Genomic DNA, 27645 nt, shown 5'->3' with positions numbered 1-27645 from the left:
CTGTGATTTACAGGCAAGATCATTGAGGTGAAAGTGTAGGCTTCATGGATAAAAAGAGATTGAGGTGTGTGCTACGATGGGTAGGTAAGTTAATCTAGTTAAATAACCTAATGGCATTCTCTTACTCATAATATTAATTATCATATTTTCTCTTCCCTAAGATGCCCAAGAAAGTGACTTATTCTCAAACAGAGTTGAGAATGGACCCAACCTGAACGGATGTGAAATGTACCCATTACACAGTGCAGCTGATTTCAGCATCTTTTCCTGAGAAGCAATGACCTGTGCACGCTGACTGTGGAGAAATGTCGATGACAACTGGATGCCCGGCGGAAGTGATGCCATCACAGAATGCAAGTCGCTACTTCAGTTACACACTAGAAAACCACACAGTGGAAGCTTTTAAAATAATGAATGAGATACGCTTAAACAAGCAACTCTGTGACGTGACACTCCAGGTGAAGCACAATGCCGCGGAGGAGGAGTTTGTTGCACACAAAATTGTGCTTGCATCCTGCAGCCCTGTTTTCAAGGCCATGTTTACCAATGGTTTGAAAGAGTGTGGAATGGAAGTTATACCTATTGTGGGTGTTCACCCGAAAGTAATGCAACGTTTGATCGAATTTGCCTACACTGCTAGTATTACAGTGGGAGAGAAATGCGTGCTGCATGTCATGAATGGAGCAGTGATGTACCAGATAGATAGTGTCGTTAAAGCATGCTGCAAATTTCTAGTGGAGCAATTGGATCCCAGTAATGCCATTGGTATCGCCTCCTTTGCTGAGGAAATTGGCTGCCAAGAGTTGAGTAAAAAGGCCAGAGAGTATATATACCTGCACTTCAGTGAGGTAGGTACAAATCATAGTTTATTCTCCTTAATTTTAGATGGCTATTGAAACTTATAATGAAATGAAAATCGCTTATTGTCACAAGTAGGCTTCAAATGAAGTTACTGTGAAAAGCCCCTAGTCGCCACATTCCAGCGCCTGTTCGGGGAGACTGGTACGGGAATTGAACCGTGCTGCTGGCCTGCCTTGGTCTGCTTTCAAAGCCAGCGATTTAGCCCTGTGCTAAACCAGCCCCTATAGGTTGCTCTTTGGAACATGGGAGCAGGAAAAGAAAATTTAAAATCCTGCCATTCAATTAAATCATGGTTAACTTGTACCTCGATTTCATTTACCCAGATTTTTCCATGTCCCCTGCAACCCTTTCCTTTTTTAAGAATTTTTTTCTAAATAAGGGGCAATTTAGCACGGCCAGTACACCCTGCATATCTTTGGGAAGAGACCCACACAGACACGGGGATAATGTGCAAACTCCACACGGCCAGTGACCCGTGGCTGGGATCGAACCCAGATCCTTGGTGCCGTGAGGCAGCGGTGCTTGCCACCGTGCCACCCTCTTTCCTAAAAACAATCGGTCTTGAAAATGTCAATTGACACAAAACAACCTTTTGGGAGATGCAGTTACAGGTTTCTGTTATCTTTTATTGTGGTCATTGTGAGTGTTTCAGACTCCAATGATCTGTCTAACTTGTAAGTTTTCAATTTTTTTTGAAAGAAATTTTATTCCAAACATATTCTTTTTTTTTAAACAAACAATTTTAATGAGGTATTTTTGGCATTACAAACAGCAACAGTATAAAAACAATGTACAAAGAACAATAAATATAGTGCAAACACCGATTCCCATCTCTCCAGGACCCGCCTATTTGACCCCCTATTCTACGCTGCCCTAATCCCGCCCCCCGCCGCTGACGATTAATTATCCGCGAAGAAGTCGATGAATGGTTGTCACCTCCAGGCCTAACCCTAACAATGACCCTCTCAAGGCGAACTTAATCTTCTCTAGGCCGAGAAAGCTCGCCATGTCGGTTAACCAGGTCTCCGACTTCGGGGGCCTTGAGTAACTCCAAGCTAGCAGTTTCCGTCTCCGAGCTACCAGGGAAGCAAAGGCCAGAACATCTACCTCTTTCTCCTCCTGGATTCCCAGGTCTTCCGACACCCCAAAAATCGCCACCTCTGGACTCATTGCCATCCTTGTTTTCAATACTCTGGACATGACGTCCGCAAACCCCTGCCAATATCCCCTAAGTTTTGGACACGCACAGAACATGTGGACATGGTTCGCTGGTCCTCCCGCACATTTTACACACCTGTCCTCTACCCCAAAGAATCTAAGCATCCGGGCCACTGTCATGTGGGCCCGGTGGACCACCACCTTGAATTGAATCAAGCTGAGCCTGGCGCATGTTGCGGTCGCGTTGACTCTGCTCAACGCTGTTGCTAACTTGCGTCTGCCCATAAGCCTTCCTCCATCTCACCCCCAAGCTTCTCCTCCCACTTACGCTTCAGCTCCTCGGTCTGCGCCTCCTCCGCCCCCATAAGTTCTTTGTAGATGTCCGAGACGCTCCCCCCTCTCACCCATCCCCTCGATACTACCCTATCCTGGATCCCCCTTAGTGGCAGGAGTGGGAAGGATGATACCTGCTGCGCAGAAAGTCCTGCACCTGTAAATATCTAAATTTGTTTCCCCCCTTGCCAACCCAAACTTCTCCAGCGCCCTCAAGCTAGGGAAGCTCCCCTCTAAGAACAGGTCCCCCCCATCCTCTAAATTCCCACCCTTTGCCATACTCTAAACCCCTCATCCAAGCTCCCCGGGGCAAACCGGTGGTTGTCACATATTGGGGACCAGACCGATGCTCCCACTGCTCCAGCGTACCTCCTCCATTGACCCCCAGATCCTCAAGGCCGCCACCACCACGGGGCTGGTGGAGTACCTCGCTGGCGGGAACGCCAGAGGTGCCGCTTTCAACGCCCCCAGGCTGGTTGCCCCTACATGAAGCTGCCTCCATCCGCTCCCAAACCGACTCCGCCCCCACCACCCACTTCCTTATCATGGCTATGTTGGCCACCCAGTAATAATTACTGAAATTCAGCAGCGCAAGCCCCCCCCCCCCAATTCCTCTTGAGCATCACCTTCTTCACTCACGGGGACTTACCCTCCCAGACAAAGCCCAGAATGATTTTCTTAACCCTCTAAAAGAGGTCCGCGGGATGGAAAATTGGGAGGCATTGAAATACAATTAAAAATCTCGGTAGGACCGTCATTTTAACCGTCTGCACCCTCTCAGCCAGCGGTAGCGCATCCCATCTCCGAAACTCGCCCCTCATCTGCTCAGCCAACCGGGACAAGTTCAACTATATGTAACCGTCCCCAGTCGCGCGCCGCTTGTATCCCTAGGTACCTAAAACTGTCCCCCACTAACCTAAACAGTAGCTCCCCCAGCCGACCCTCCTGACCCCTCGCCTGGACTACAAACATCTCGCTCTTTGTCATGTTCAGTTTATATCCCGGAAATCGGCCAAATTCCCCCCAAACCGCCATGATTTCACCCATCCCTGCCCCTGGATCTGCTACATATAAGAGCAGGTCGTCCGTGTACAGCGAGACCCTATGTTCCACACACACACACCCCGAACCAGCCCCTTAAAGCTCTCAGAGCAATTGCCAGCGGCTCTATAGCTAACACAGACAGCAGTGGGGAGAGGGGGCATCCCTGTCTTGTTCCCCGGTGCAGTCTAAAATAGTCCGAGGTCATCCTATTCATCCTTACACTAGCCTCCGGGGCCTGGTACAACAGCCTAACCCAGTCAATAAAGCCCCGACCGAACCCAAATCGTCCCAGCACCTCCCGTAAATAGTCCCACTCCACCCGGTCGAACGCCTTCTCCGCATCCATTGCCACAACTACCTCAACCTCCCTACTCTCCGGGGGCATCATAATCACGTTGAGCAGCCTTCTTATATTGGCCACCAACAGCCTGCCCTTGACAAACCCGGTTTGATCCTCCATAATCACATCCAGCACACAATCTTCAATCCTGGAGGCCAAAACTTTGACCAGCAGCTTGGCGTCCACATTAAGCAGTGTGATTGGCCTATATGACCGGTATAGCTCTGGGTTCTTGCCCCGTTTCAATATTTTTTTTTTAAAAAATATTTTATTGAAAATTTTTGGCCAACCATCACAGTACATTGTGTATCCTTTACACAGTAATATAACAATATAAATAACAATGGCCAGTTTTATAAACAAGAAATAAATAATATATAAACAAAAACAAAACTAAATGGCAACTGCCTTGTCTCAGATAAATATTCTCCAAAAATATGTTTTAACCGTCCAATATACAATTATCTATAACAACAACCTATACATATTATACTTGTATATTAACATCCCTGAGAATCCCTCTGGTTCCTCCCCCTCTCTCTCTCTCCCCCCCCCCGGGCTGCTGCTGCTGTCTTCTTCTTTTCCGTTCCCTCTATCTTTCTGTGAGGTATTCGACGAACGGTTGCCACCGCCTGGTGAACCCTTGAGCCGATCCCCTTAGGACGAACTTAATCCGTTCCAGCTTTATAAACCCTGCCATGTCATTTATCCAGGTCTCCACACCCGGGGGCTTGGCTTCCTTCCACATCAACAGTATCCTGCGGCGGGCTACTAGGGACGCAAAGGCCAAAACATCAGCCTCTCTCGATCCTGCACTCCCGGCTCCTCTGCAACCCCAAATATAGCCAACCCCCAGCTTGGTTCGACCTGGACCCCCACTACCTTCGAAAGCACCTTTGTCACCCCCACCCAAAACCCCTGTAGTGCCGGACATGACCAGAACATGTGGGTGTGATTCGCTGGGCTTCTCGAGCATCTCCCACACCTATCCTCTACTCCAAAAAATTTGCTAAGCAGTGTTCCAGTCATATGCGCCCTGTGTAACACCTTAAATTGTATCAGGCTTAGCCTGGCACATGAGGATGATGAGTTTACCCTACTTAGGGCATCAGCCCACAGCCCCTCCTCAATCTCCTCCCCCAGCTCTTCTTCCCATTTCCCTTTCAGCTCGTCTACCATAATCTCCCCCTTGTCTCTCATCTTATATATGTCTGACACCTTACCGTCCCCCACCCATGTCTTTGAGATCACTCTGTCCTGCACCTCCTGCGTCGGGAGCTGCGGGAATTCCCTCACCTGTTGCCTCGTAAAAGCCCTCAGTTGCATATACCGGAATGCATTCCCTTGGGGCAACCCATATTTTTCGGTCAGCGCTCCCAGACTTGCAAATGTCCCATCTACAAACAGATCTCTCAATTGTGTTACTCCTGCTCTTTGCCATGTTCCAAATCCCCCATCCATTCTCCCCGGAGCAAACCTATGGTTATTTCTTATCGGGGACCACACCGAGGCTCCCGTCTTTCCCCTATGCCGTCTCCATTGCCCCCAAATTTTCAGAGTAGCCACCACCACCGGGCTTGTGGTGTATTTCTTCGGTGAGAACGGCAACGGCGCCGTCACCATGGCTTGTAGGCTAGTCCCCCTGCAGGACGCCCTCTCCAATCTCTTCCACGCCGCTCCCTCCTCTTCTCCCATCCACTTACATCCATTGAGATGTTGGCGGCCCAGTACTACTGCCCCGTTTCAATATTAACAAAGTAGTGGCCTGTGACATCGTCGGGGGCAGCACCCCTCTATCCCTTGCCTTGTCGAAAACCTTGACCAGCAGCGGCCCTAATATCCCCAAGAATTTCTTGTAGTATTCCACCGGATACCCGTCCGGTCCCAGGGCTTTACCCGACTGCATTGCCTTCAAGCCCTCAACTATTTCTTCGGGGCCCCCAGCCCATTCACCAGCTCCCTGCCCACCCGTGGGAAGGTCAGTCTGTCCAAAATGTGTCTTAGGCCCGGGGGGGGGGGCTCTCTCACCACTGCTTTCAGCGCCTCCCAGACCACCGCTGCTGAGACTTCCCCCGTGTCATTAACCTGCAGGTAGTTCTGCATGCACTTCCTCAGCCTCTCGCACACCGCCTCGTCCGCCAACCAGCCCATGTCCAATCTCCATTGCGGGTGGTGCTGGAAGGTCTCCTCACCAACCTGCAGTTCCACCCAGTGTGGGGCATGATCCGAAATAGTGATGGCCGAATACCCCGTGTCCACCACCCCAGCCAGCAAATTCCTCCTCAAAATGAAAAAAGCAATCCGGGAATAAACCTTGTATTCCAAACATATTCAACATAATAACACAACCTTAACCTTAACATCCAATAGAATATACGGTTTGTACATTTTTTTCCCCCTCTATTTACTCTTTCACCCCCCCCCCCCCCCCTCCAGCAGCTCCAACACCTCCGCACTACCACAGGGTCCGGCTTCAGCCCCACCCCTGCAATCCTTGATAAGTTCCCAAACACTGCCTCCCAAAAGATCTCCAACTGCTCACACCCCCAGAACATACGGGCATCGTTCGTCGGCCCCCTCCCACACCTCTCGCACTCGTCCACTACCTCTGGGGAAAACCCCACTTATCAGGACCCGAGTCATGTGGACCTGGTCATGTGGACCTTGTGCACCATCTTAAATTGTTGAGTTCACTTGGCGCATTACCAAAATCCCCATCTTATCTCCTCCTTCAACTCCTCCTCCCACTTCCGTAGAATTTGGATTGGATTTTTTTATTATCACGTGTACTGAGCTACAGTGAAAAGTATTTTCCTGCGAGCTGCTCAACAGATCATTAAATACATGAAAAGAAAAGAAAAGAAAATACATAATAGGACAACACCATTTCTTTGAAGAGATAACAAATAGGTTAGACCAAGGAGAGCCAATGGATGTTATCTATCTTCACTTCCAAAAGGCCTTTGATAAGGTGTCTCACGGGAGACTGCTGAGTAAAATAAGGGCCCATGGTATTCGAGGCAAGGTACTAACATGGATTGACGATTGGCTGTCAGGCAGAAGGCAGAGAGTTAGGATAAAAGGTTCTTTTTTGGAATGGCAACCGGTGACGAGTGGTGTCCCGCAGGGTTCAGTGTTGGGGCCACAGCTGTTCTCTTTATATATTAACTATCTAGATGTGGGGACTGGGGGCATTCTGGCTAAGTTTGCCGATGATACAAAGATAGGTGGAGGGGCAGGTAGTATTGAGGAGGTGGGGAGGCTGCAGAAAGATTTAGACAGTTTAGGAGAGTGGTCCAAGAAATGGCTGATGAAATTCAACGTGGGCAAGTGCGAGGTGTTGCACTTTGGAAAAAAGAATAGAGGCATGGACTATTTTCTAAACGGTGACAACATTCATAATGCTGAAGTGCAAAGGGACTTGGGAGTCCTAGTCCAGGATTCTCTAAAGGTAAACTTGCAGGTTGAGTCTGTAATTAAGAAAGCAAATGCAATGTTGTTATTTATCTCAAGAGGCTTGGAATATAAAAGCATGGATGTACTTCTGAAGCTTTATAAAGCATTAGTTAGGCCCCATTTAGAATACTGTGAGCAATTTTGGGCCCCACACCTCAGGAAGGACATACTGGCATTGTAGCGGGTCCAGCGGAGATTCACACGGATGATCCCAGGAATGGTAGGCCTAACATACGATGAACGTCTGAGGATCCTGGGATTATATTCATTGGAGTTTAGGAGGTTGAGGGGAGATCTAATAGAAACTTACAAGATAATGAATGGCTTAGATAGGGTGGACGTAGGGAAGTTGTTTCCATTAGCAGGGGAGGCTAGGACCCAGGGGCACAGCCTTAGAATAAAAGGGAGTCACTTTAGAACAGAGATGAGGAGAAATTTCTTCAGCCAGAGAGTGGTGGGTCTGTGCAATTCATTGCCACAGAGGGCGGTGGAGGCCGGGACGTTGCGTGTCTTTAAGACAGAAGTTGATAAATTCTTGATTTCTCGAGGAATTAAGGGCTATGGAGAGAGAGCGGGTAAATGGAGTTGAAATCAGCCATGATTGAATGGTGGAGTGGACTCGATGGGCCGAATGGCCTTACTTCCGCTCCTATGTCTTATGGTCTTATTTACAGTGCAGAAAGAGGCTATTCGAGTCTGCACCGACCGTTGAAAAGAGTCCCCTACTTAAGCCCATGCCTTCATCCTAGCCCCATAACGCCACCTAACCTGTTGGACACCAACTGGCAATTTAGCATGGTCAATCCACCTAACCTGCACATCTTTAGACTGTGGGAGGAAACCGGAGGAAACCGATGCAGACGCGGGGAGAAAGTGCAAACTCCACAACAGTCACTCGATAAGCGTATACTCTGGAACCTGAGGAAGCGAAGGCAACTCCTTGTGCACAAAGTCCCACACCTGCCAATATCTAAACTCACTCGTCCTTGGTAGTTCAAACCTCTAGCCCAGCAAACGTCCCCTCCGCAAACATGTCCCTGACCCCTTTAACCCCTTCTCTCCCTTTTTCTTTCTCTCTCTCTCCCGTTTTCTTTCTCTCTCTCTCCCGTTTTCATCTCTCTCTCCCGTTTTCATCTCTCTCTCCCGTTTTCATCTCTCTCTCCCGTTTTCTCTCTCTCTCCCGTTTTCTCTCTCTCTCCCGTTTTCTCTCTCTCTCCCGTTTTCTCTCTCTCTCCCGTTTTCTCTCTCTCTCCCGTTTTCTCTCTCTCTCCCGTTTTCTCTCTCTCTCCCGTTTTCTCTCTCTCTCCCGTTTTCTCTCTCTCTCCCGTTTTCTCTCTCTCTCCCGTTTTCTCTCTCTCTCCCGTTTTCTCTCTCTCTCCCGTTTTCTCTCTCTCTCCCTTTTTCTCTCTCTCTCCCTTTTTCTCTCTCTCTCCCTTTTTCTCTCTCTCTCCCTTTTTCTCTCTCTCTCCCTTTTTCTCTCTCTCTCCCTTTTTCTCTCTCTCTCCCTTTTTCTCTCTCTCTCCCTTTTTCTCTCTCTCCCTTTTTCTCTCTCTCCCTTTTTCTCTCTCTCCCTTTTTCTCTCTCTCTCTCTCTCCCTTTTTCTCTCTCTCTCTCTCCCTTTTTCTCTCTCTCTCTCCCTTTTTCTCTCTCTCTCTCTCCCTTTCTCTCTCTCTCTCTCCCTTTCTCTCTCTCTCTCTCCCTTTTTCTCTCTCTCTCTCTCCCTTTTTCTCTCTCTCTCTCTCTCCCTTTTTCTCTCTCTCTCTCTCTCCCTTTTTCTCTCTCTCTCTCTCTCTCCCTTTTTCTCTCTCTCTCTCTCTCTCCCTTTTTCTCTCTCTCTCTCTCTCTCTCTCCCTTTTTCTCTCTCTCTCTCTCTCTCTCTCTCCCTTTTTCTCTCTCTCTCTCTCTCCCTTTTTCTCTCTCTCTCTCTCTCCCTTTTTCTCTCTCTCTCTCTCTCTCTCTCTCTCCCTTTTTCTCTCTTTCTCTCCCTTTTTCTCTCTCTCTCCCTTTTTCTCCCTCTCCCTCTCTCTCTCTCTCTCTCTCTCTCTCTCTCTCTCTCTCTCTCTCTCTCTCTCTCTCTCTCTCTCTCTCTCTCTCTCTCTCTCTCTCTCTCTCTCTCCCTTTTTTTCTCTCTCTCTCTCTCCCTTTTTCTCTCTCTCTCTGACCTGTTACCCAGTTTAAAGTGCGTCCTCAGCCGGTCCAAAATTTTATAGACGACTCCACCACCACATTCCTCATGTACGTCTTCTGGGCAAACGGCAGAGTTATGGTGGTGAGACCCACGCAGACATTGGGAGAATGTGCAAACGCTTGGTCAGACATGGGGGGCGCGATTCTCCGCTCCCGCGCCGGTTGGAAGAATCCCCTGGCGCGCCATTCTTCCCGCGATTCACCCAAGCGGCAAGAACGGCCCCGTCGGGTTCTGCGCGGCGCAGGCCGGAGAATCGCCCGGGACACCCAAAATGGCGATTCTCCGCTACGCCCGCTATTCTCCGGCCTGCCAAAACGACGGCTTCCCTCCGGCGCCATCCACACCTGGTTGCTGCCGGCGGGAACAGCGCGGGAACGCTGAGGGGGGGTGGCCTGTGGGGGGGCGAGGGGGATACTTTCACCGGGGTAGGACTCATAAGGGGTCTGGCCCACGATCGGTGCCCACCGATCGGCGGGCCGGCCTCTCTGAAGGAGGACCTTCTTTCCTCCGCCCCCCGCAAGATCCATCCGACATCTTCTTGCGGGGCGGCCTCTGGGTGGACGGCAACCGCGCATGCACAGGTTGGCGCCGGATGGCGGCGGCAAACCCGCGCATGCGAGGGTGGCGGCTGTTACGCGGCGCCGGCCGCGTCATTTAAGCGGCGCCGCCCGGCGCGTGCTGACGACGCTGCTTTCACGACATGCCCCCCGAGTTTCTTGCGGCCCCGATCCTAGCCCATTTTTGGGCACTGAATCGGTCGAGATCGGGGTCTTTTCGCGCCGTCGTGAACCTCGACGGCGTTCACGCCGGCGTGGGCACTTAGTCGCGGGAGCGGAGAATTGCGCCCAGAGACTGAATGGGTGAGACCCCATTCTACAGTTTGAAAAGCTGTGAATTGTGTTCTGACAACAGGATCATGATGTCAAGTGACCAATGACCACTCAACAACCTCGTCCCATTCCCATTTCTGCTCTAAAAGCTCAGCTAAGGCTGAATACTGGTTGTCCATCTATATAGATGGTCCTGAGCTTGGATCATTGTTTATAAAGTTACTTACAAGGTGAGCACTATAAGAAACGGGACAAAATGTACCTAGTTACCAAACAAAATGTTGTTAAATTTTCAGTAACGCTAAGGAGCCATTAAAATGAGTGTTACAAATAAATCTTAATGTGAGAAAGACAGGAGCAAATATCAGTAAGCAAAGTAGGCAGAGATGGAACTGAGGTTAGAAGCCATTGAAGAAAAATGTCATATTTTAGAATAGTTGATTTTCATGGGAAATTCTAAATTTATTCCATGCGAGGAGCTTCATGATAAATCTATCTCGGTATATTCAGCATTCATCAAGATAAAATGTTGGGAAATGAAACAGTAGTTTTATTACAGAATGTCGCCCTGTCGAGTTGAGTACATTTATTTTTGGTAGTAATGGAAAACTCCCTGTACTCGGTTACAGTAATCTACATTACCCCAAACTCTGTGGTAGTGTTTTTCCTTCCAGAATAATATGAAATTAGTGCAGATGGTGAGATACTCGCTATAATTACTATGAATTCCAATTCATTTAAATAAAATAAAAAATTTAGTGTACCCAATTCATTTTTTCCAATTAAGGGGCAATTTAGCGTGGCCAATCCATCTACCCTGCACATCTTTTGGGTTGTGGGGGCGAAACCCACGCAAACACGGGGAGAATGTGCAAACTCCACACGGACAGTGACCCAGAGCTGGGATCGAACCTGGGACCTTGGCGCCGTGAGGCAGCAGTGCTATCCACTTCGCCACCGTGCTGCCGAATTCCAATTCATAGTACTCATTCCACACTTGTGTCTCAACCTGTTGGGTTCAAATCCAAGTTTCAGAATTGCAAGACCATGCCTAACTCCTCTTTCTCTCTCTCCTCCCCCCCCCCCGGCCTATTATTTTTAAATGTATGCATCGTAATGCTTCCATGGCTTGAGCAGTATTTTGTAGCACTGACACATTCTGCTTGTGATCTATAAGGGCTGAGTTCTTTGAGCCCTGCTACTGTGCTAAGACTCAGCAGTTCTGGTGGGCAAGTCATTTCTTCAAGGGACATAACTGTCCACTACTTGACAACTGGTTTCAAAGCAGCATCGCAGAGACCTGGAAGTGGCTAAATCAGTCCTGCCCTCTCCATTAAGAGTAGTTAGAAAGTTTAGTAGGGTATGGGTGAACAGAAAGTAATACCTCTGACAAAGATTGCTTCTATACGTTAGATGACACATTTTATACCTTCCGTGAAAGGGGAACAAATTGCTAGAATCTAGTAATTTTTTTAATGTAATTACATCAGAAATAAATAGCTGGAGTAGGCAATTTGGCCCATATGAGCCTGTGATACCATTTCACAAGATCATGGCTGATCCTCTACCTCAACCCCACATCCTGCAATATCCCCGTACCTAAAAAGGTACCTGTCTTGAATGTGCTAAATAACTGAGTATCTACAGCTCTTGAGAGTAGCAAATTACATAAATTGACAACCCCTTTTGAGTGAAAAGATTTCTCCTCATCACAATTCTAAATGGCTGACCCCTCTGTCTCTCGTGTTTCTCCTGGCTGGGCAATCCAGCACATTTTATTTTTAAACATATGCCCTATCAAGTCTCTTAAGTGACCGGCTTCAATGAAATCATGTGGATTTGCTTCACCAAGAGATTTTTGTCCATCCATGCCAACAAGATGGTTGGTACAGGGTGTGTGTGTCTTGTGTTAAAAGTTGGAATCAAATTGCTTTATTAAAATGTGGTCTGAATATTTTTCCTGTAACTATTGAGACTTTTGTTCACAAATTGTAGGTATTTTCCATCTTGAATAGAAAAAGAAAAGTGTTGATTACGTTAAGTAGTGGTATGTTTTTTGAGAAAAAAACAACGTTCTATTGTATCCTTCTGGTAGGTAGCAAAACAAGAGGAATTCTTCAACCTCACGCAGTGCCAGCTGGTCAGCCTGATCAGTCGAGACGAGTTGAACGTGCGCTCTGAATCCGAGGTCTATCACGCTTGTATAGAGTGGGTGAAACATGACTGTGAGAACAGACATCCATATATTCACGCATTGCTGAATGTAGTTAGGTGCCATTCTCTGACTCCGAACTTCCTGAAAACACAACTGCAGAAGTGCGAAATACTCCGAATGGACTCTAAATGTAAAGATTATCTTGTGGAAGTCTTTAAGGAACTGACACTGCACAAACCAACCAAGGCCTGTCCCTGCAGGTCACCAAACGTTCCTCAGTTAATGTACACTGCAGGAGGCTATTACCGTCAGTCACTGAACTTTCTGGAAGCCTATAATCCTTTGGAGAACTGTTGGATCCGATTGACAGATATGCCAATGCCACGGAGCGGCTTGGCTGCTTGCACCGTTCACGGACTTCTGTATGCAGTAGGAGGAAGGAACAACTCGCCAGATGGCAACACTGATTCAAATGCATTGGACTGTTACAATCCTATGAACAATCAGTGGTCCCCCTGCACACCAATGAACGTTCCCAGGAACAGAGTTGGAGGAGGAGTGATAGATGGACTGATCTATGCTGTCGGTGGATCTGAAGGCTGTTTGCATCACAATTCTGTAGAAAGGTTTGTCGCCCCTTGTTTCAGCATTTTAAAATAGAAACACTCCTGTTTCTCTCTTTCAAGACCTTGAATCTAATTGCAGTGTCTCCCATCCCTGCTCACTTGCATCGGTAGATACTGGGGACCAAGTGAGAACTTCTTTGTGTGTGTGTCACCACATGGTGCAATGTGTCCTTCACCATGCAATCAAGAAAAAAAGGCAGGAATTTGCATGCATTTATTTACCTTTAACAGTCAAATGCTAATGCAAATTCTGTTCATTGTGTGCATAATCTCTAATACAATCGCTAACCATCATTTGGTTCTTCTGAACGAAAAACATACCAATGTTCATTTGCTTTTGAATGCACAAAGTTTGTGTTCATTCATCTTGCATTATCTGATTCATAATCTGCAGATGAGAAGTGCTGGATCATAAATTCCACAAGTTCATGTTAAGTACATTTGTGAAACTATAGCCATCCTAAAGTAGTTCTGTCCTATTCTTGTACATTGAACTTGGCAGTCTCTTTGATAAATTCTCTGTCCTTTTTTCTTCTGCCCCTGTTCGATAATTATGGCTAACAAACTTTCTCCCAAAATGCTCTCTGGCTTCAAGAGTTATAACCTGCTTTTCTATATTCAGACATTATTCCTAATCACTTCTGTCCTCTAGTGACACCTATTACTGTAAAGCAGCACATTGATACAGTGCTCTTTGTTCCTTGTGTGCTATGTTTACAACATATCTCGAACAGTGTATCTGTGTTTACAGATATGATCCAGAGAAGGACCAGTGGGAGTTTGTGGCTTCTATGTCGACCAGCAGAATTGGTGTTGGTGTTGCAATTGTAAATCGCCTTCTGTATGCAGTTGGTGGTTTTGATGGAACAAATCGCCTCAATTCAGCAGAGTGCTATCATCCTGAAGACAACATGTGGAATACCATTGCACCAATGAACACAGTTAGGAGTGGAGCAGGTTAGTGGATTCCATGCAGGTCAGCAATCTTAGAATTGGAACAGGCCAAGGAAAAAGCTCACAGCACAATTATCTATTCCGCACACAGTAAGCCGCTACAGCTGTCACTGGCAGAAAGGAGATTAATTTTCCCTTTTTTTTTCCTCTTCATTCCCTAAAATCCCTCTACCAACACCCTAAATCTACCACTTGCTGCAACAAATGTGGGTAAAATAAATGAGTAGTGCGCTAGATGGAATGGAATGCACTGATTTCATCTGGAGCTCTGGAAGCATTAGGCAGTCTTTGAAACCTTTCCTGGAAATGTTCACAATCCAGATAATCCCACAGCCAGTGTGTCCCCACAGCACGATAAGAATGGGTTAACCATTAAGGATTCTCTTCCTGACTCGACAAAACCAGAAGTGTGTCACAAAATTCTCTGATCCCAATTTGTGCTTAAATGTACCATGTGTCCCTTTATTCTCCTGAAAGCACATTACATTTTACACAATACTTCCAAGAGAATACAAAATGTAAAACACTGTTGAAAAATTAATTTTTAAACAAATCTGAAACTCTGTCCCTGATTTATATAGCATCATGGTGATCTTAGCCAGGGTATTGTGATTGGTGACCCAAGATCTATGAGAAGAGGCAAGCATGTTTCTTATTCTTTTCAACTTAACATTGATAAGTGCAGTAAAATGCATGTGTCTGAATGTTCGTTGATGACGGAATCCTGCTCCGCAATGAAGCTTCACTGCTAGTTGAACAGCCTTACCAACACTTATTGCCTCAGCTAACTGATGAATAATAGTCATACCAGTGAGGTACAGGAGACTGTGTCCATGGAATATCAGCCCAGCATGAATCAATGCCTTCAAAAACAGAAAGAAGAAATTTAGGATGGTGTAGAATTATAAAGCTGGGTCACACTAAAGGACTCTTGTTTTTCTGTTTAGGTATCTGTGCACTAAAAAACTATGTTTATGCAATTGGAGGATATGATGGCGTAAATCAACTTAACAGTGTAGAACAATACGACATTGAAACAGATAGATGGACATGTATTGTGCCAATGAAACACAAGCGCAGTGCTCTTGGAGTAACTGTCTATCAGGGCAAAATCTATGTGCTCGGTAAGTTTATCTTTATTTCATCACTTTGGACAATCCTGGTCCAGCTTCTCCAGGCAGGTCGGCTGCTTGCAAGTTGAACCAAGTCCACTGCCTAACATTGAGACCTTTAAATGTCACTGTCCAAATCCCAGAATTGCTTTGACAGGTTATTGCAGGAATGTAATCTCCCTAAATCTGAACTTTCTATCTTTGACTTTTTCTGGTATATGGTTTTATAGCCACATAGACGACTGAATGCCACTCCAATTTGGCACTTACCCTCCAAGTGAGCATATAGCCCTAATCACACACACCCATTTGTTCTCATTGCCGTTCACCACCCATCCAATCTAATCTTGAAAGCTAACATGGTTTTATTTCTCTGCCATTAATCCAGGATTGAATTTTGCAGTTTCACTTTCGCCCTGAATAGAGAGGTTTCCACCTCTCCATATTTCATATCTTTTGTATTTTTTGTATCAAGCTCCTCATCTTGATCTTTCCATTGCTGAGAACAAGTTGCTTTCATCCACCCTGTTCCATCCTTTTAATAATTTTAAACATTTCTATCATTGGATAAGTTCAAAAAGTCCCATTTTTTGAATCTGTCTTTTGGATTTGTTTCCTTGTGACAGCCAGTAACCTTGTGAATCTGCATTGTACTCTCTTTAAACCCTCAATATCTTTTGTACATTATCTAGCTCAAGCTGCACACTGTACACAAGCCTTTATTAAGGTTCTAGATGGCTCATTGCTTATTTTAAAGAAGCTTTTATATGTTATGTCCATCTGACTCCTCTCTCTCTCTCTATATATAGATAAACGTAGAACTTCATTTTTTTTTTTTACCACCTCATCGACATGAAGTGCTGTTTTCAATGTCGTGTGGACCTCTACCCGTAAATAACTCTGCTCTTCCACAGCAGCGAGCCACCTTCTATTCGGAATATAGTGAAATAAAGTAGCCACAGTCAAAATAATTTACCCCTCACGTCTTGATGTTGAATTCCATCAGCTATATTTTGGCATATTTTCCCCCAAATTTTCTATGGCCATTTGCAGGTTCTTTGGGTCATAAAATTATCTGTGCATCTATAATAACATCATAAGAAACATGAACAGGTGTAGGCAATTTGGACCATCAAGCTTGCTCAATCATTCGATCAGATCATGGCATATGGCCCTAAGTCCGCTTTCCTGCTGTCCCCTTGCCAATCAAAACTCTGCCTTGACTCCACCTTCAATATATTCATTTTTTTAAAAGATTTTTTTAAAAATTCCAATCAAGGGGCAATTTAGCGTGACCAATCCACCTACCCTGCACATCTTTGGGTTGTGGGGGTGAAACCCACGCAGACACTGGGAGAATGTGCAAACTCCACACGGACAGTGACCCGGGGCTGGGAGCGAACCCGAGTCCTCGGTGCTGTGAGGCAGACTTCCCTACTTTTATACTCCAAATTCCTAGCAATAAAGGGCAACATTCCGCTTGCCATCCTAATTTTTTTTTAATTCGTTCATGGAATATGGCCGTTGCTGTCTGGGCCAGCATTTATTGCCCATCCATGAGGGCATTTAAGAATCAACCACATTGCTGTGGGTTTGCAATCTTATATAGGCCAGATGGGGTAAAGATAACAGACTTCCTTCCCTAAAGGACATTAATGAACCAGGTGGGTTTTTACAACAATTAACAATAGTTTCATGGTCATCGTTAGACTTTTAACTCCAGATTTTTATTGAATTCAAACTTCACCAATACGCCACTGCCTCCCCTATTACTTGCTATAGCTCCATGCTAGCTTTTTGTATTTCATGTACCAGGACATCCAAGTCCCTCTGTTCTGCAGTATCCACTTAAACAGTATTCTATTCTATTCTTGGGCAGCATAGTGGTGCAGTGGTTAGCATTGCTGCCTCACGGCGGCGAGGTCCCAAGTTCGATCCTGGCTCTGGGTCACTGTCCGCGTGGAGTTTGCACATTCTCCCTGTGTTTGCGTGGGTTTCGCCCCCAAAAATGTGCAGCGTAGGTGGATCGGCCACGCTAAAAGTTGCCCCTTAATTTGAAAAAATGAATTGGGTACTCTAAATTTATAAATTTTTAAAAAATATTTATTCTTCTTGCCTCACGTTTTCCCACATTATATTCATATGCCTACTTTGTCTACTTACACTTTTTGTATCGTCCTCACAACTTTTTTTCCACTTATCTTTGTATCATCAGCACATGTGACTACAATATAATCTGTCCCTTTATCCACGTCATCAATATAGATTGTATATTGTTGAGTCCCCAGCACTGATCACGAGTTACAGTTTGTCAGTATCCAACTCTTTTTTTTTTCCCCCATTAAAGGGGCAATTTGGCATGGCCAATCCACCTACCCTGCACATCTTTGGGTTGTGGGGATGTGACCCATGCAGACATGGGGAGAATGTGCAAACTCAACACGGACAGTGACCCAGGGCCAGGATTGAACCCGGGTTCTCGGCACTGTGAGACAGCAGTGCCTGCTTCCTGTTTGTTAATCAATCCTCTATCCATGCTAATACATCATGGCTAACACCATGAACTCTCATCTTGTGCTGTAACATTTGAAGTAGTACCTTATCGAATGTCTTTTTGAAATTCAAATATACTACATCTGCTGGTTCCCCTTCATCCACCCTGCTTGTTACATCTTCAAAAGACTAATATATTTATCAAACACTATTCCCTTTCAAAAAGCTATGTTGACTGTGCTTCACTGTGTAGTGACTTTCGAAATGTCCTGCTGCTACCTCCTTAATAATGAATTCTAGCATTTCCCCATGACAGATGTTCCAAAATGGCCTATAGTTTCCTGCTTTCAATCTCCCTCCTCCTTTCCTGAATAGAGATGTTATATTTGCCGTTTTCCAGTCCAATCCGCTGGGAGCTTACCAAAATCCAGAGAATTCTGGAAGATGACACCAATGCATCCACTATCTCTAACCGCTTCCTTTAAGATCCTAGGATGTAGACCATTAGGTCCACAGTTCTTGTCAGCCTTTAATCCCATTAGTTTTCCTGGTACATTTGTTTTCCTCATGATCCTGATTGTTTTAAGTTCTTTCCCTCCCTTTTAACTCTTGATTTCCTATTATTGCTGGATGGCTTCCACGGGAGACAGATATAAAAAAAACACTCGTTCAAAATCTCTGCCATTTCCTTGTCTCCATTATTAATTTCTCAGCCCCACTCACTAAGGGATCAATCTTCACTTTAGCAGCTATTCTTTTTATATCCTGGAAGCTTTTCCTGTTTGTTTTTATTTTCTTGTACTTTTGTTTTAGTCGTCCTTTGCTGGTTTCTAACATTTTCTCCATCTTGTGTCCAGTTTTTGCAGCATTGTTCATTTTTCAATTTGATACCATCCTTAACTTCCTTAGTTAGCCACAGGTGGTGGATCCTTCTCAAGGCATCTTTATTTCTCAATGGAATATATCTTTGAGAATTATGAAGTATATCCTTGAATGCCTGCCAATGCTAATCTATTGTCTTACTTTTTAACCTATTTTCCCCTTCCACGTTTGCCAACTCTATCTTCTTACCCTTGTAATTGCTATTATTTAAGACTGGTTTCAGATCAAATTTCACACCTTCAAACTGAATGTGAAATTCTTCATGTTTTAATCACTTTACCTAGTATTAGGTCATTAATCCTGTCTCGTTAAACACTAGCAGGTTTAAAATAACCTGTTCCCTCATTGGTTTCAGAACCTATTGTTTCAGGAAACTGTTCCAAAAACACTCATCCTGCTGGCTATTTTTTGCCAATTTGACACTTCCAATCTATATGAAGATTAAAATCGCCCACAGTCCGGAAGGCATAGAATGTCTGGACCAGTTAAGTCACAAGGGAGCTTGGCAAGATTGGATGGTAATTATTTAATACGAGGTGTCTGACAAACAAGGCAGATGAATTGAGGGCACAAATAAAAACATGGGGATATGATTCATTGCTGTCACTGAGACATGGTCGAGAGAGGGGCAGGATTGGCAGCTCAATATTCCAGGATACAGAATCTTCAGGCAAGATACAAAAGGTGGTAAAAGAGGAGGAGGTGTCGCAATTTTGATTAGGGAATCAATTACATCAGAAAGGAGGAATGACGCCTTAGAAGGTTCTTCAACTGAAGCATATGGGTAGAACTTAAAACCAAAAAGGAGCAATCACATTGCTGGATGTCTTCTATAAGCCCCTTAATAGTCCGAGAGAAATGAAATGGAGACATGTAGGTAAATTTCAGAGAACTGTAAAAGTTTTTTAAAATAAATTTAGAGTACCCAAATATTTTCCCCCCAATTAAGGGGCAACTTAGTGTGGCCAATCCTCCTAACCTGCACATCTTTGGGTTGTGAGGGGCAGCATGGTGGTGCAGTGGTTAGCATTGCTGCCTCACGGCGCCGGGGTCCCACGTTCGATCCTGGCTCTGGGTCAATGTCCGTGTGGAGTTTGCACATTTTTCCCCGTGTTTGTGTGGGTTTCGCCCCACAACCCAAAGATGTGCAGGGTAGGTAGATTGGCCACGCTAAATTGCCCCTTAATTGGGGAGGGGGGGAGGTTAGAATCCCGACCCTGGGTCACTGTCCGTGTGGAGTTTGCACATTCTCTCAGTTTTGCGTGGGTTTCGCCCCACAACCCAAAGATGTGCAGGGTAGGTGGATTGGACACGCTAAATTGCCCCTTAATTGGAAAAAATGAATTGGGCACTCTAAATTTATTTTAAAAACAGATATGATTTGGCCAGAGTGGACTGGGCGCACACTCTTTTGGGTAAACTTGTGACAGAACAGCGGGATGCATTCAAGAAAGAAATGGGGAGAGTACAGGGCCAACATGTTCCAATCAAGAAAAGGGTAGGACCAACAAATCCAGTGAAACCTGAATATCGAGGGAAATACAGCATTGGATGAGGAGAAAAAGGGAGGCTTATGGTAGATATTGAGGGCTCAAAACAGCAGGAGGCCTATAGAATATGCAAAAGGAACTTAAAAAGGAAATTAGGAGAGCGAAATGGAGACATGAAAGGAAACTGGCAAGTAAAATAAAGGAAAATCCTAAATTGTTTTGCAAGTACATCAAGAGTAAAAGGATAACTAGGGAAAGAGTAGAGTTCATTAAGGACCACAGCGGTAATTTATATGCGGAGCTGGAGGATGTAGGTAGGGTTCTAATAGGATTCTATATTAATACTTTGTGTTGGTGTTTTTGTGTTGGTGTTAACGCGTGAGAGGGACAGTATATGGGTATGGGAATAATGGAGAAGGGCTGTAATAAAATTAAAGAGATTGACATAGGCAGAGAGGAGGTTCTTAAAAGTAGGCTTAAAAGTAGACGAGTCTCCAGCGCCAGATGAAATGTATTCCAGGCTGTTGAGTGAAGCGAGGGAGGAAATAGGGGCGCTAGCAATAATTTTCAATTCCACGCTGGCTATCCTCCAGCCCTCTGGCCCCTCTCCTCCTGTGGCCAATGTGGTACCATTATTCAAGAAGAGAGGAAGGGATAAACCAGGAAACCAAAGGCCACTCAATCTAACCTCAGTGGTGGGGAAACTATGGAAAGCAATTCTGAGAGACAGAATTAATCTGCATTCAGAGAGGCCAGGGATTAATCCAGAACCGTCAGCATGGTTTTGTGAAGGGGTTGTTGTATCTGACCAACTTAATTGAATTTTTCAAAGAGGTGACCAGGTGTGTAGATGAGGGAAATGCATTTGACATAGTGTACTTGGGCTTCAGCAAGGCTTTTGATGAGGTCCCACACGGGTAAGAGCCCATGGGATCCACGGAAACTTGACAAATTGGATCCAAAATTGGCTGAGTGGCAGGAAGTAGAGGGTGATTGTAGAGGGCTGTTTTTCTGACTGGGAGCTTGTGTCCAGTGGGTCCCGCAGGGATCAGTGTTGGGGCCCTTTTTGTTTGTGGTTTATGTAAATGATTTGGATATAAATGTCTGAGGATTGATCAGTAAGTTTGCAGATGATATGAAAATTGGTAGGGTGGTAAATAGTGAGGAGGATAGCCTTCGATTTCAAGAGGATATAGATGGACTGGTCAGATGGGCTGATTAGTGGCAAATGGAATTCAATCCGGATAAGTGTGACGTGATGCATTTGGGCAGAACAAACAAAGCAAAGGAATAAATGATAAATGGCAGGACCCTCGGAGGCACAGAGGATCAGAGGGACCTTGGTGTGCATGGACACCGTCCCTTAAGGTAGCAGAGCAGGTGGATACAGTGGTTAAGAAGGCAAATGATAAACTTGTCTTTATTAGCAGAGGCTTAGAGTTTAAGAGCAGGGAGGTTATGCTGGAACTGTATAAAACGTTGGTTAGCAAGAGTATTGTGCGCAATTCTGGAATCCACATTGTAAGGGGGATGTGATGGGGCAGCACGGTGGCGCAGTGGTTAGCATTGCTGCCTCACTGCGCCGAGATCCCAGGATCGATCCCGGCTCTGGGTTACTGTCCATGTGGAGTTTGCCCGTGTCTGCGTGGGTTTCGCCCCCACAACCCAAAGATTTGCAGGGTAGGTGGATTGGCCATGCAAAATTGCCCCTTAATTGAAAAAAATGAATTGGGTGCTCTAAATTTATAAAAATAAATTTAAAAAAATTAAGAGGGATGTGATAGCACTGGAAAGGGTGCATTGGAAATTTACCAGGATGTTGCCTGGGCTGGAGAGTTTTAGTTATGAAGAGCAATTGGATAGACTTGGATTGTTTTCCTTGGAGCAGAAACGATTGTGGGGGACATGATTAAGATGTATAAAATTATAGGGGGCAGAGATAGAGAAGACGGGAACAAACTTTTGCATGGTTGACGGATCAAATGACCAGGGGGCATAAATTTGAGGTGAGGGGATCTGAGGAAATGCCTTTTGTCCCAGAGGGTGGTGGGAGTCTGGAATTTGCTGCCTGAAAGGGTAGTGGAGGCAGAGACCCTCATAACATTTAAGGAGTATTTAGATGTACGCTTGCGATCCCAGAGAATACAAGGCTATGGGCCAAGTGCTGGAAAATGGGATTAGAATGGTGGTTGTGCTTGACTGGCGCAGACCTGATGGGGCGGAGGGCCTTTTCTGTGCTGTATAATTCTATAACTATTATTGCAGTACATTATCCCTGTTGAAATCCATGTGGATTATGACTTTTATTTTTTTATTTATTTTTTCCATACATTTAGAGGACCCAATTCATTTTTCCAATTAAGGGGCAATTTAGCGTGGCCAATCCACCTAGCCTGCACATCTTTGGGTTGTGGGGGTGAAACCCACGCAAACACTGGGAGAATGTGCAAACTCCACACAGACAGTGACCCAGAGCCGGGATTTGAACCTGGGACCTCGGCACCGTGAGGCAACAGGGCTAACCCACTGTGCCACCATGTTGCCCTGGTTATGACTTTTATTAGGGTATGTGGCAATTTCATTTATAAAGGTTGTAAATTTTCCCTATCACCGATATTAAACTAATTGATAAAAGCAAATTACTGCGGATGCTGGAATCTGAAACCAAAGAGAAAATGCTGGAAAATCTCAGCAGGTCTGGCAGCATCTGGAGGAAGAGAAAAGAACTAACGTTTCGAGTCCAGATGACCAGTGTCAGCTTTGACAAAGGGTCATCTGGACTCTGAACGTTAGCTCTTTTCTCTCCCTACAGATGCTGCCAGACCTGCTGAGATTTTCCAGCATTTCCTCTTTGGTATTAAACTAATTGGCCTGTAATTGCCCATGTTGGCTCAATTTCCCTTTTTTCCGCCACTCTTCAGTCTTCCACTACATGTCCACATTCGGTGGAGTCCCAAAATCTAATTTCTATGGCTTTGTCCCTCTCTTCAGCGATTGGGGCCACAACAATCATTTTTAGCAAGCTTTACATTTAAAATGTTCCTTTTTATCTATCATAATAGATAGGGGAATGCTGGCACAGTGGTTAGCACTGCTGCCTCACAGCACCAGGGACCCGGGTTCAAATTCAGCCTCGGTTGACTGTGTGGAGTTTGTATGTTCTCTCCGTGTCTGCGTGGGTTTCCTCCAGGTGCTCTTGTTTCCTCCCACAGTACAAAGATATGCAGGTTAGGAGGATTGGTCATGCCAAGTTGCTCCTTATTGTACAAAAGATGTGCAGGTTAGGTGGGGTTATAGGGATAGCAGGGGAGTGGGCCTAAGTAGGATTCTCTTTCAGAGGGTCAATGCAGACTCGATGGCCTCCTTCTGCACTGTAGGAATTCTATGGTTCTATAATGTCCCTTCCATTAACCCCCAAACTTCTGCTTGAGGAAAGAGTAGTTTGCAGAATTCTCGGAATTCCATTCTCTTTTTATTGATCCTGATTCTGTACCAATTAATAAGTTAATAATTAACATTTCACAGAACAATAATTTTATTGTTCCTGCTCACCTCTAATCTGTGATGGCTCCCACACCTCATTCAAGTGGCCGCCTTGTGTAGATCTATGTAATTAGTGTCAGCTGACTCTATGCCTATGGTGACCGAATCCTATTCTTGTCTAAATCCCCAGATGACACTTTCTGGAGGACAGCAGTAAGGAGCATGAAGCTTAGCAGACATTTTCATTCATGCTCCCTAGCCAAGAATGTCAATTATAGCACCAACTGTGTGTCAACTGAGATTGTCTGACTCTTCATCAATCAAACCAGAAGCATTCCCAAGGTGTTCAGCTCGGAATATACCAAGTGTAGCATTTGGGAATGCATCAAGAGAGTTATGCTGAATCTTCGTTTCACTGCATGCACCAAGTCTTGGCCCTGTTGAAATTCTGGAACCATGATCATTTCATGAGCAACTAAGAAACAAGGCACATATGCAAAAAGAAGTGTGTGCAAAAGTTACTGAAGTATCTGTAATTTCCTGCGGCTCTCCGGCACAGCAAGTTCAATAGGCACAATCTATTAGGCACATGTGCCCAATAGATTGTAGATCTGCTCCTGAAGTGTTCCTGCTGCAGAGTGATTACTGCAATTGTATATGCACCCATTCAAAACACACCTATTGACTGTTTTATTCAGATTAAGAAAAACATTGTCTGTTGTAAATCTGTATGAACCAGAAAATGCTCTAATGCACTGCAGTTTAGCCACCTCCTTTTTCTAAAAAAAATAAAAATAGATTAATATTTGGAGTCAAATTCCAAAGATGTGTACATTGCCCCAGTGACTGGGAAAGGTGCAAAAGTAAAAATGACTCTTTCACCTATGGGGCAAGTGTTAGGACCTGGTAACAAAACGGACAGGGGGCCGGGATCGATCCTGGGTCCTCGGCGCCCTGATGCAGCAGTGCGAACCACCGTGCTGCTTTGAAGAATATAGGTAATGATAATTGCAGGATCTTGATTGTATCTGCTGTTAAACTTAAGTCTGTTCCTTAAGTGGACTTGAATCAAGAAGTACAGAAAATATTTTTAGTTAAATTTACTTCTGGGAGGGGTAGCACGGCGCTGAGGTCCCAGGTTCGATCCCTGTTCTGTGTCATTGTGTGGTTTGCACATTCTCCCCGTGTTTGTGTGGGTTTCGCCCCCACAACCCAAAGATGTGCAGGGTAGGTGGATTGGCCACGCTAAATTGCCTCTTAATTGGAAAAATGAATTGGGTACTCTAAAAAATTTTTTTTTTAATTTACTTCTGGGAAAATTACAATTGTATTTGTTATCCTTTTATATCCTTGCGTATCCACAGTGACTCATTGTTCCAGGAAAAATTGCTCCTGTAGTTTTCATACAATTTTGGATCAATTGTTCTGACAGCATTTCTTTACATATTTTAACATTCAGAGTTCACTTTAAATGTTGACCGTGTTTCCTTTCCTAACCATGCAGACTCCCATGTTGAGTCAGTTCCAATAACTGTAGGATTCAGGATCCTGGTTGGTGTTTCTGCGCACTGTTCAACTATGCCAAGGTTGATCACCAAAAGGTTGCGCATGTAAAGTTACCTTTAGGATCATTGCAAAACATCCAAAATCAACAAGTGAGTCTTGAGTTCTTGGCCTCGCTACTCCACCAAGAACAGTGGGTGCTGACCTGCTTGAAAATTACTAACCTGACATGCCTATAACTTTGACTCGATTGAGCCAATCAAATATGTCATCTCAGGAAAGTTTTATTGTTTTCTCCCCTTAAGGGAAGAAATAACTTTGTTTCCAGCCACTTTCATAGCTGATGAAGTACTTGTCGGTGAGGCTGCCAGTAGGATGGTTATTAAATGTCAAATTAAGGGAGTTTCTTTCTGACTTACAAGCCAGAGGCCCAAGACACATGACTCCCACCTCTCCACACTGATAAAGGATGTCTATCCCTTGTCTGGATCCCCAAGATTGTAAAATGTCTCAACCATTTGCACATTCTCCCCGTGTGTGTGTGGGTCTGGCACCCCCGAAACCCAAAGATGTGCAGGGTAGGTGGATTGGCCATGCTAAATTGTCCCTTAATTGGGAAAAAAATAATTGGGTACTTTACATTTCTTTTAAAAGAAGAAACATTAATTGCAGGAATGTTCATTTCAGTGGATGTAAAATGTTCACGTGTTGACATGCTTTTTATGTGTAGGTGGCTATGATGGACAAGATTTCCTCAGTAGCGTGGAATGCTTTGATCCAGACACTGGCCAATGGACAGAAGTGACACAGATGACATCGGGCAGGAGTGGTGTTGGTGTGGCTGTGACAATGGAACCGTGCAAATTGGCTCGGCGCTAATGTTTCCAATCTCTGGATCAACCTCCAATCTTAACAGTTCTCCTGAACTTTATAGTGTGGTTATCATTTTGAACGACTACCGGCACTCTGCCGTAAATCCCAATTTCACCTATGCAATCGGATCATGCAAGAGCAATTTTTGGGGGGTTTTTTGCGCTTGTTTTTCTGTAAGTCAGAAGAAAATTTATATAAACCCCCTTAATTTGACATTTAATAACTGATGAACATAAATTCTGAATCTCTCAAACGATCCAATTGGAGTGTTTAATGAATACTTGTTAGATATTCACAGGTGGGTTTGTGTTGCAGGGCTTGTCTTGCTCACCAATCTGAATTCTACAGTGTTTATCACCTATTCCCAAAGACAATTTCCATGTTCTAATGAGGATAGCATCTTGTAACAATATGCTAATTACCTAAATTAATTAACTTTGATATTTGTAATTACCCACTTCTTGAACAGCATGTACTAAGTAACCGTAATGGAGGAGCATATGGTAGGAAATTGGAGCACGAGTCTCTGTTCCATGTGAGAGTGCAGAATCCAGGTCGGATTACATTAGCTGCACGGAGTTAGAGGAGGAGCAGGGGGATGGGCACTGGAAGGAATATCCATTTAAAAGATTTTCTCCTTTTGCTCACTACATCTGGCTTCTCTTGTGCTCTGTATTGAGAAGGGGAAGTGTGGAATTTAACTACGACAGTTTGCCGGTGCCATAGCAGATTATTTTGCACTAGTACTTCGGTAAAGATTTCCAAAAGAAATAATTGAATCTATTCTAACAAAATGAACATCAGTGACTTAATTTCTAAGACAGTATTTTTAATAAAATGTGTTCATTTTAATAAACATTGTATTTAATAAATGCGCTGTGGTCTTTTTCAATGTTTCAGAGCGTGTTTTATTTTTTTCTGGGTGTAACCAGGGGTGCTACCATTTGGATTTTAATTTTAGATCAGATTTTTGTTTAAATCTAGCTAAATGCTGAAAACTGGTGGCTTTACCTGATACAAAGTTGGGATATTTTCTTTTGTCGTCTTAGAGGATATGGGTGAGCACATCTGGCAAGTTGACTCTTATTTGCTAATACAAAGGTCTGGCTGGATTGGTTGTAATCTTTGTTTCTAAAGGTGAAAGAACGATGTGCTGACATTCTGCATAGCTCAATCCTCCATTTTTCTACTTGACCTCTGAGCAATGTATCTCTTAATCTGACTGAGCGGAGAGATGGCCTGCTTTCGGAGCCATTTTGTTCTTAGATCAGCAACTGCTTACAGATAGGAATCAAACCCTTAGTCCTTAATTTTCAATAAATAGTCAAAACTTTGAAATGTTGAGCTACGCAAATAACCTCGAGTGGAAGGACAAAGTGAGAAAGCGATGTTTGGAAATGCATGTGGTTCTGGGTTTTGCATGTGCATAATATACAAAGGAAGAGGTAATGCTCATCCTACATAAATTAATGTTGAGGTGGTTTTGAATATCCTAATTCCAGATAGCAAGGCTATTGATGGAGCAGACGTGGATCACTCCGCTGAATGTGAGGCTTTAGTTATGAAGAAAGGGCTACTCTAGCTCTAGTGCAGCGAAGGCTCAAATAAGATTGGAAAAGAGTACTCAAAAATAGTTTTGTAAAGGTAAAATCAAGAACAAAATTGCTTTGAGATTATAAATTTATGATTATCAAATGAAAGGGAGAAGTTAGTGGAATTTTCTATTATATAGGAAGTTGTTACCAGGTGGGACAGATTCCATTATAGCTTTCCTTAATATATATATTTTTTAATTTGAATTGAGATGAGAGGGGGTGGAGGAAAGGGACTATGGGAATGACTCTTTGGGAACTGGCCCAACTGC

At 44.6% G+C, this 27645-nt stretch overlaps 1 protein-coding gene across 4 annotated transcripts in view; it reads left to right on the top strand.

Moving 5' to 3' along the window:
• Positions 1-26669, top strand: part of keap1b (kelch-like ECH-associated protein 1b) — an 83540-nt gene extending 56871 nt beyond the window's left edge. For 3 of the 4 annotated variants that reach the window (XM_072511349.1, XM_072511351.1, XM_072511350.1), the window contains exons 2-6: positions 162-852; positions 12310-12991; positions 13743-13948; positions 14893-15069; positions 25639-26669. In XM_072511349.1, the coding sequence (XP_072367450.1) occupies positions 306-852; positions 12310-12991; positions 13743-13948; positions 14893-15069; positions 25639-25787 (1761 nt within the window). In that variant the 5' untranslated portion in view covers positions 162-305 and the 3' untranslated portion in view covers positions 25788-26669. Of the gene's footprint in view, positions 1-161; positions 853-12309; positions 12992-13742; positions 13949-14892; positions 15070-23595; positions 24085-25638 lie in introns of those variants that run through there. The other variant, XM_072511354.1, reaches the window with a different exon arrangement.
• The last annotated feature ends 976 nt before the right edge of the window (positions 26670-27645 follow it).

Source organism: Scyliorhinus torazame, chromosome 7 (genome assembly GCF_047496885.1).
Source record: "Scyliorhinus torazame isolate Kashiwa2021f chromosome 7, sScyTor2.1, whole genome shotgun sequence".
Classification (NCBI taxonomy): domain Eukaryota; kingdom Metazoa; phylum Chordata; class Chondrichthyes; order Carcharhiniformes; family Scyliorhinidae; genus Scyliorhinus; species Scyliorhinus torazame.
This window is presented reverse-complemented; position numbering and strand designations above follow the sequence as displayed.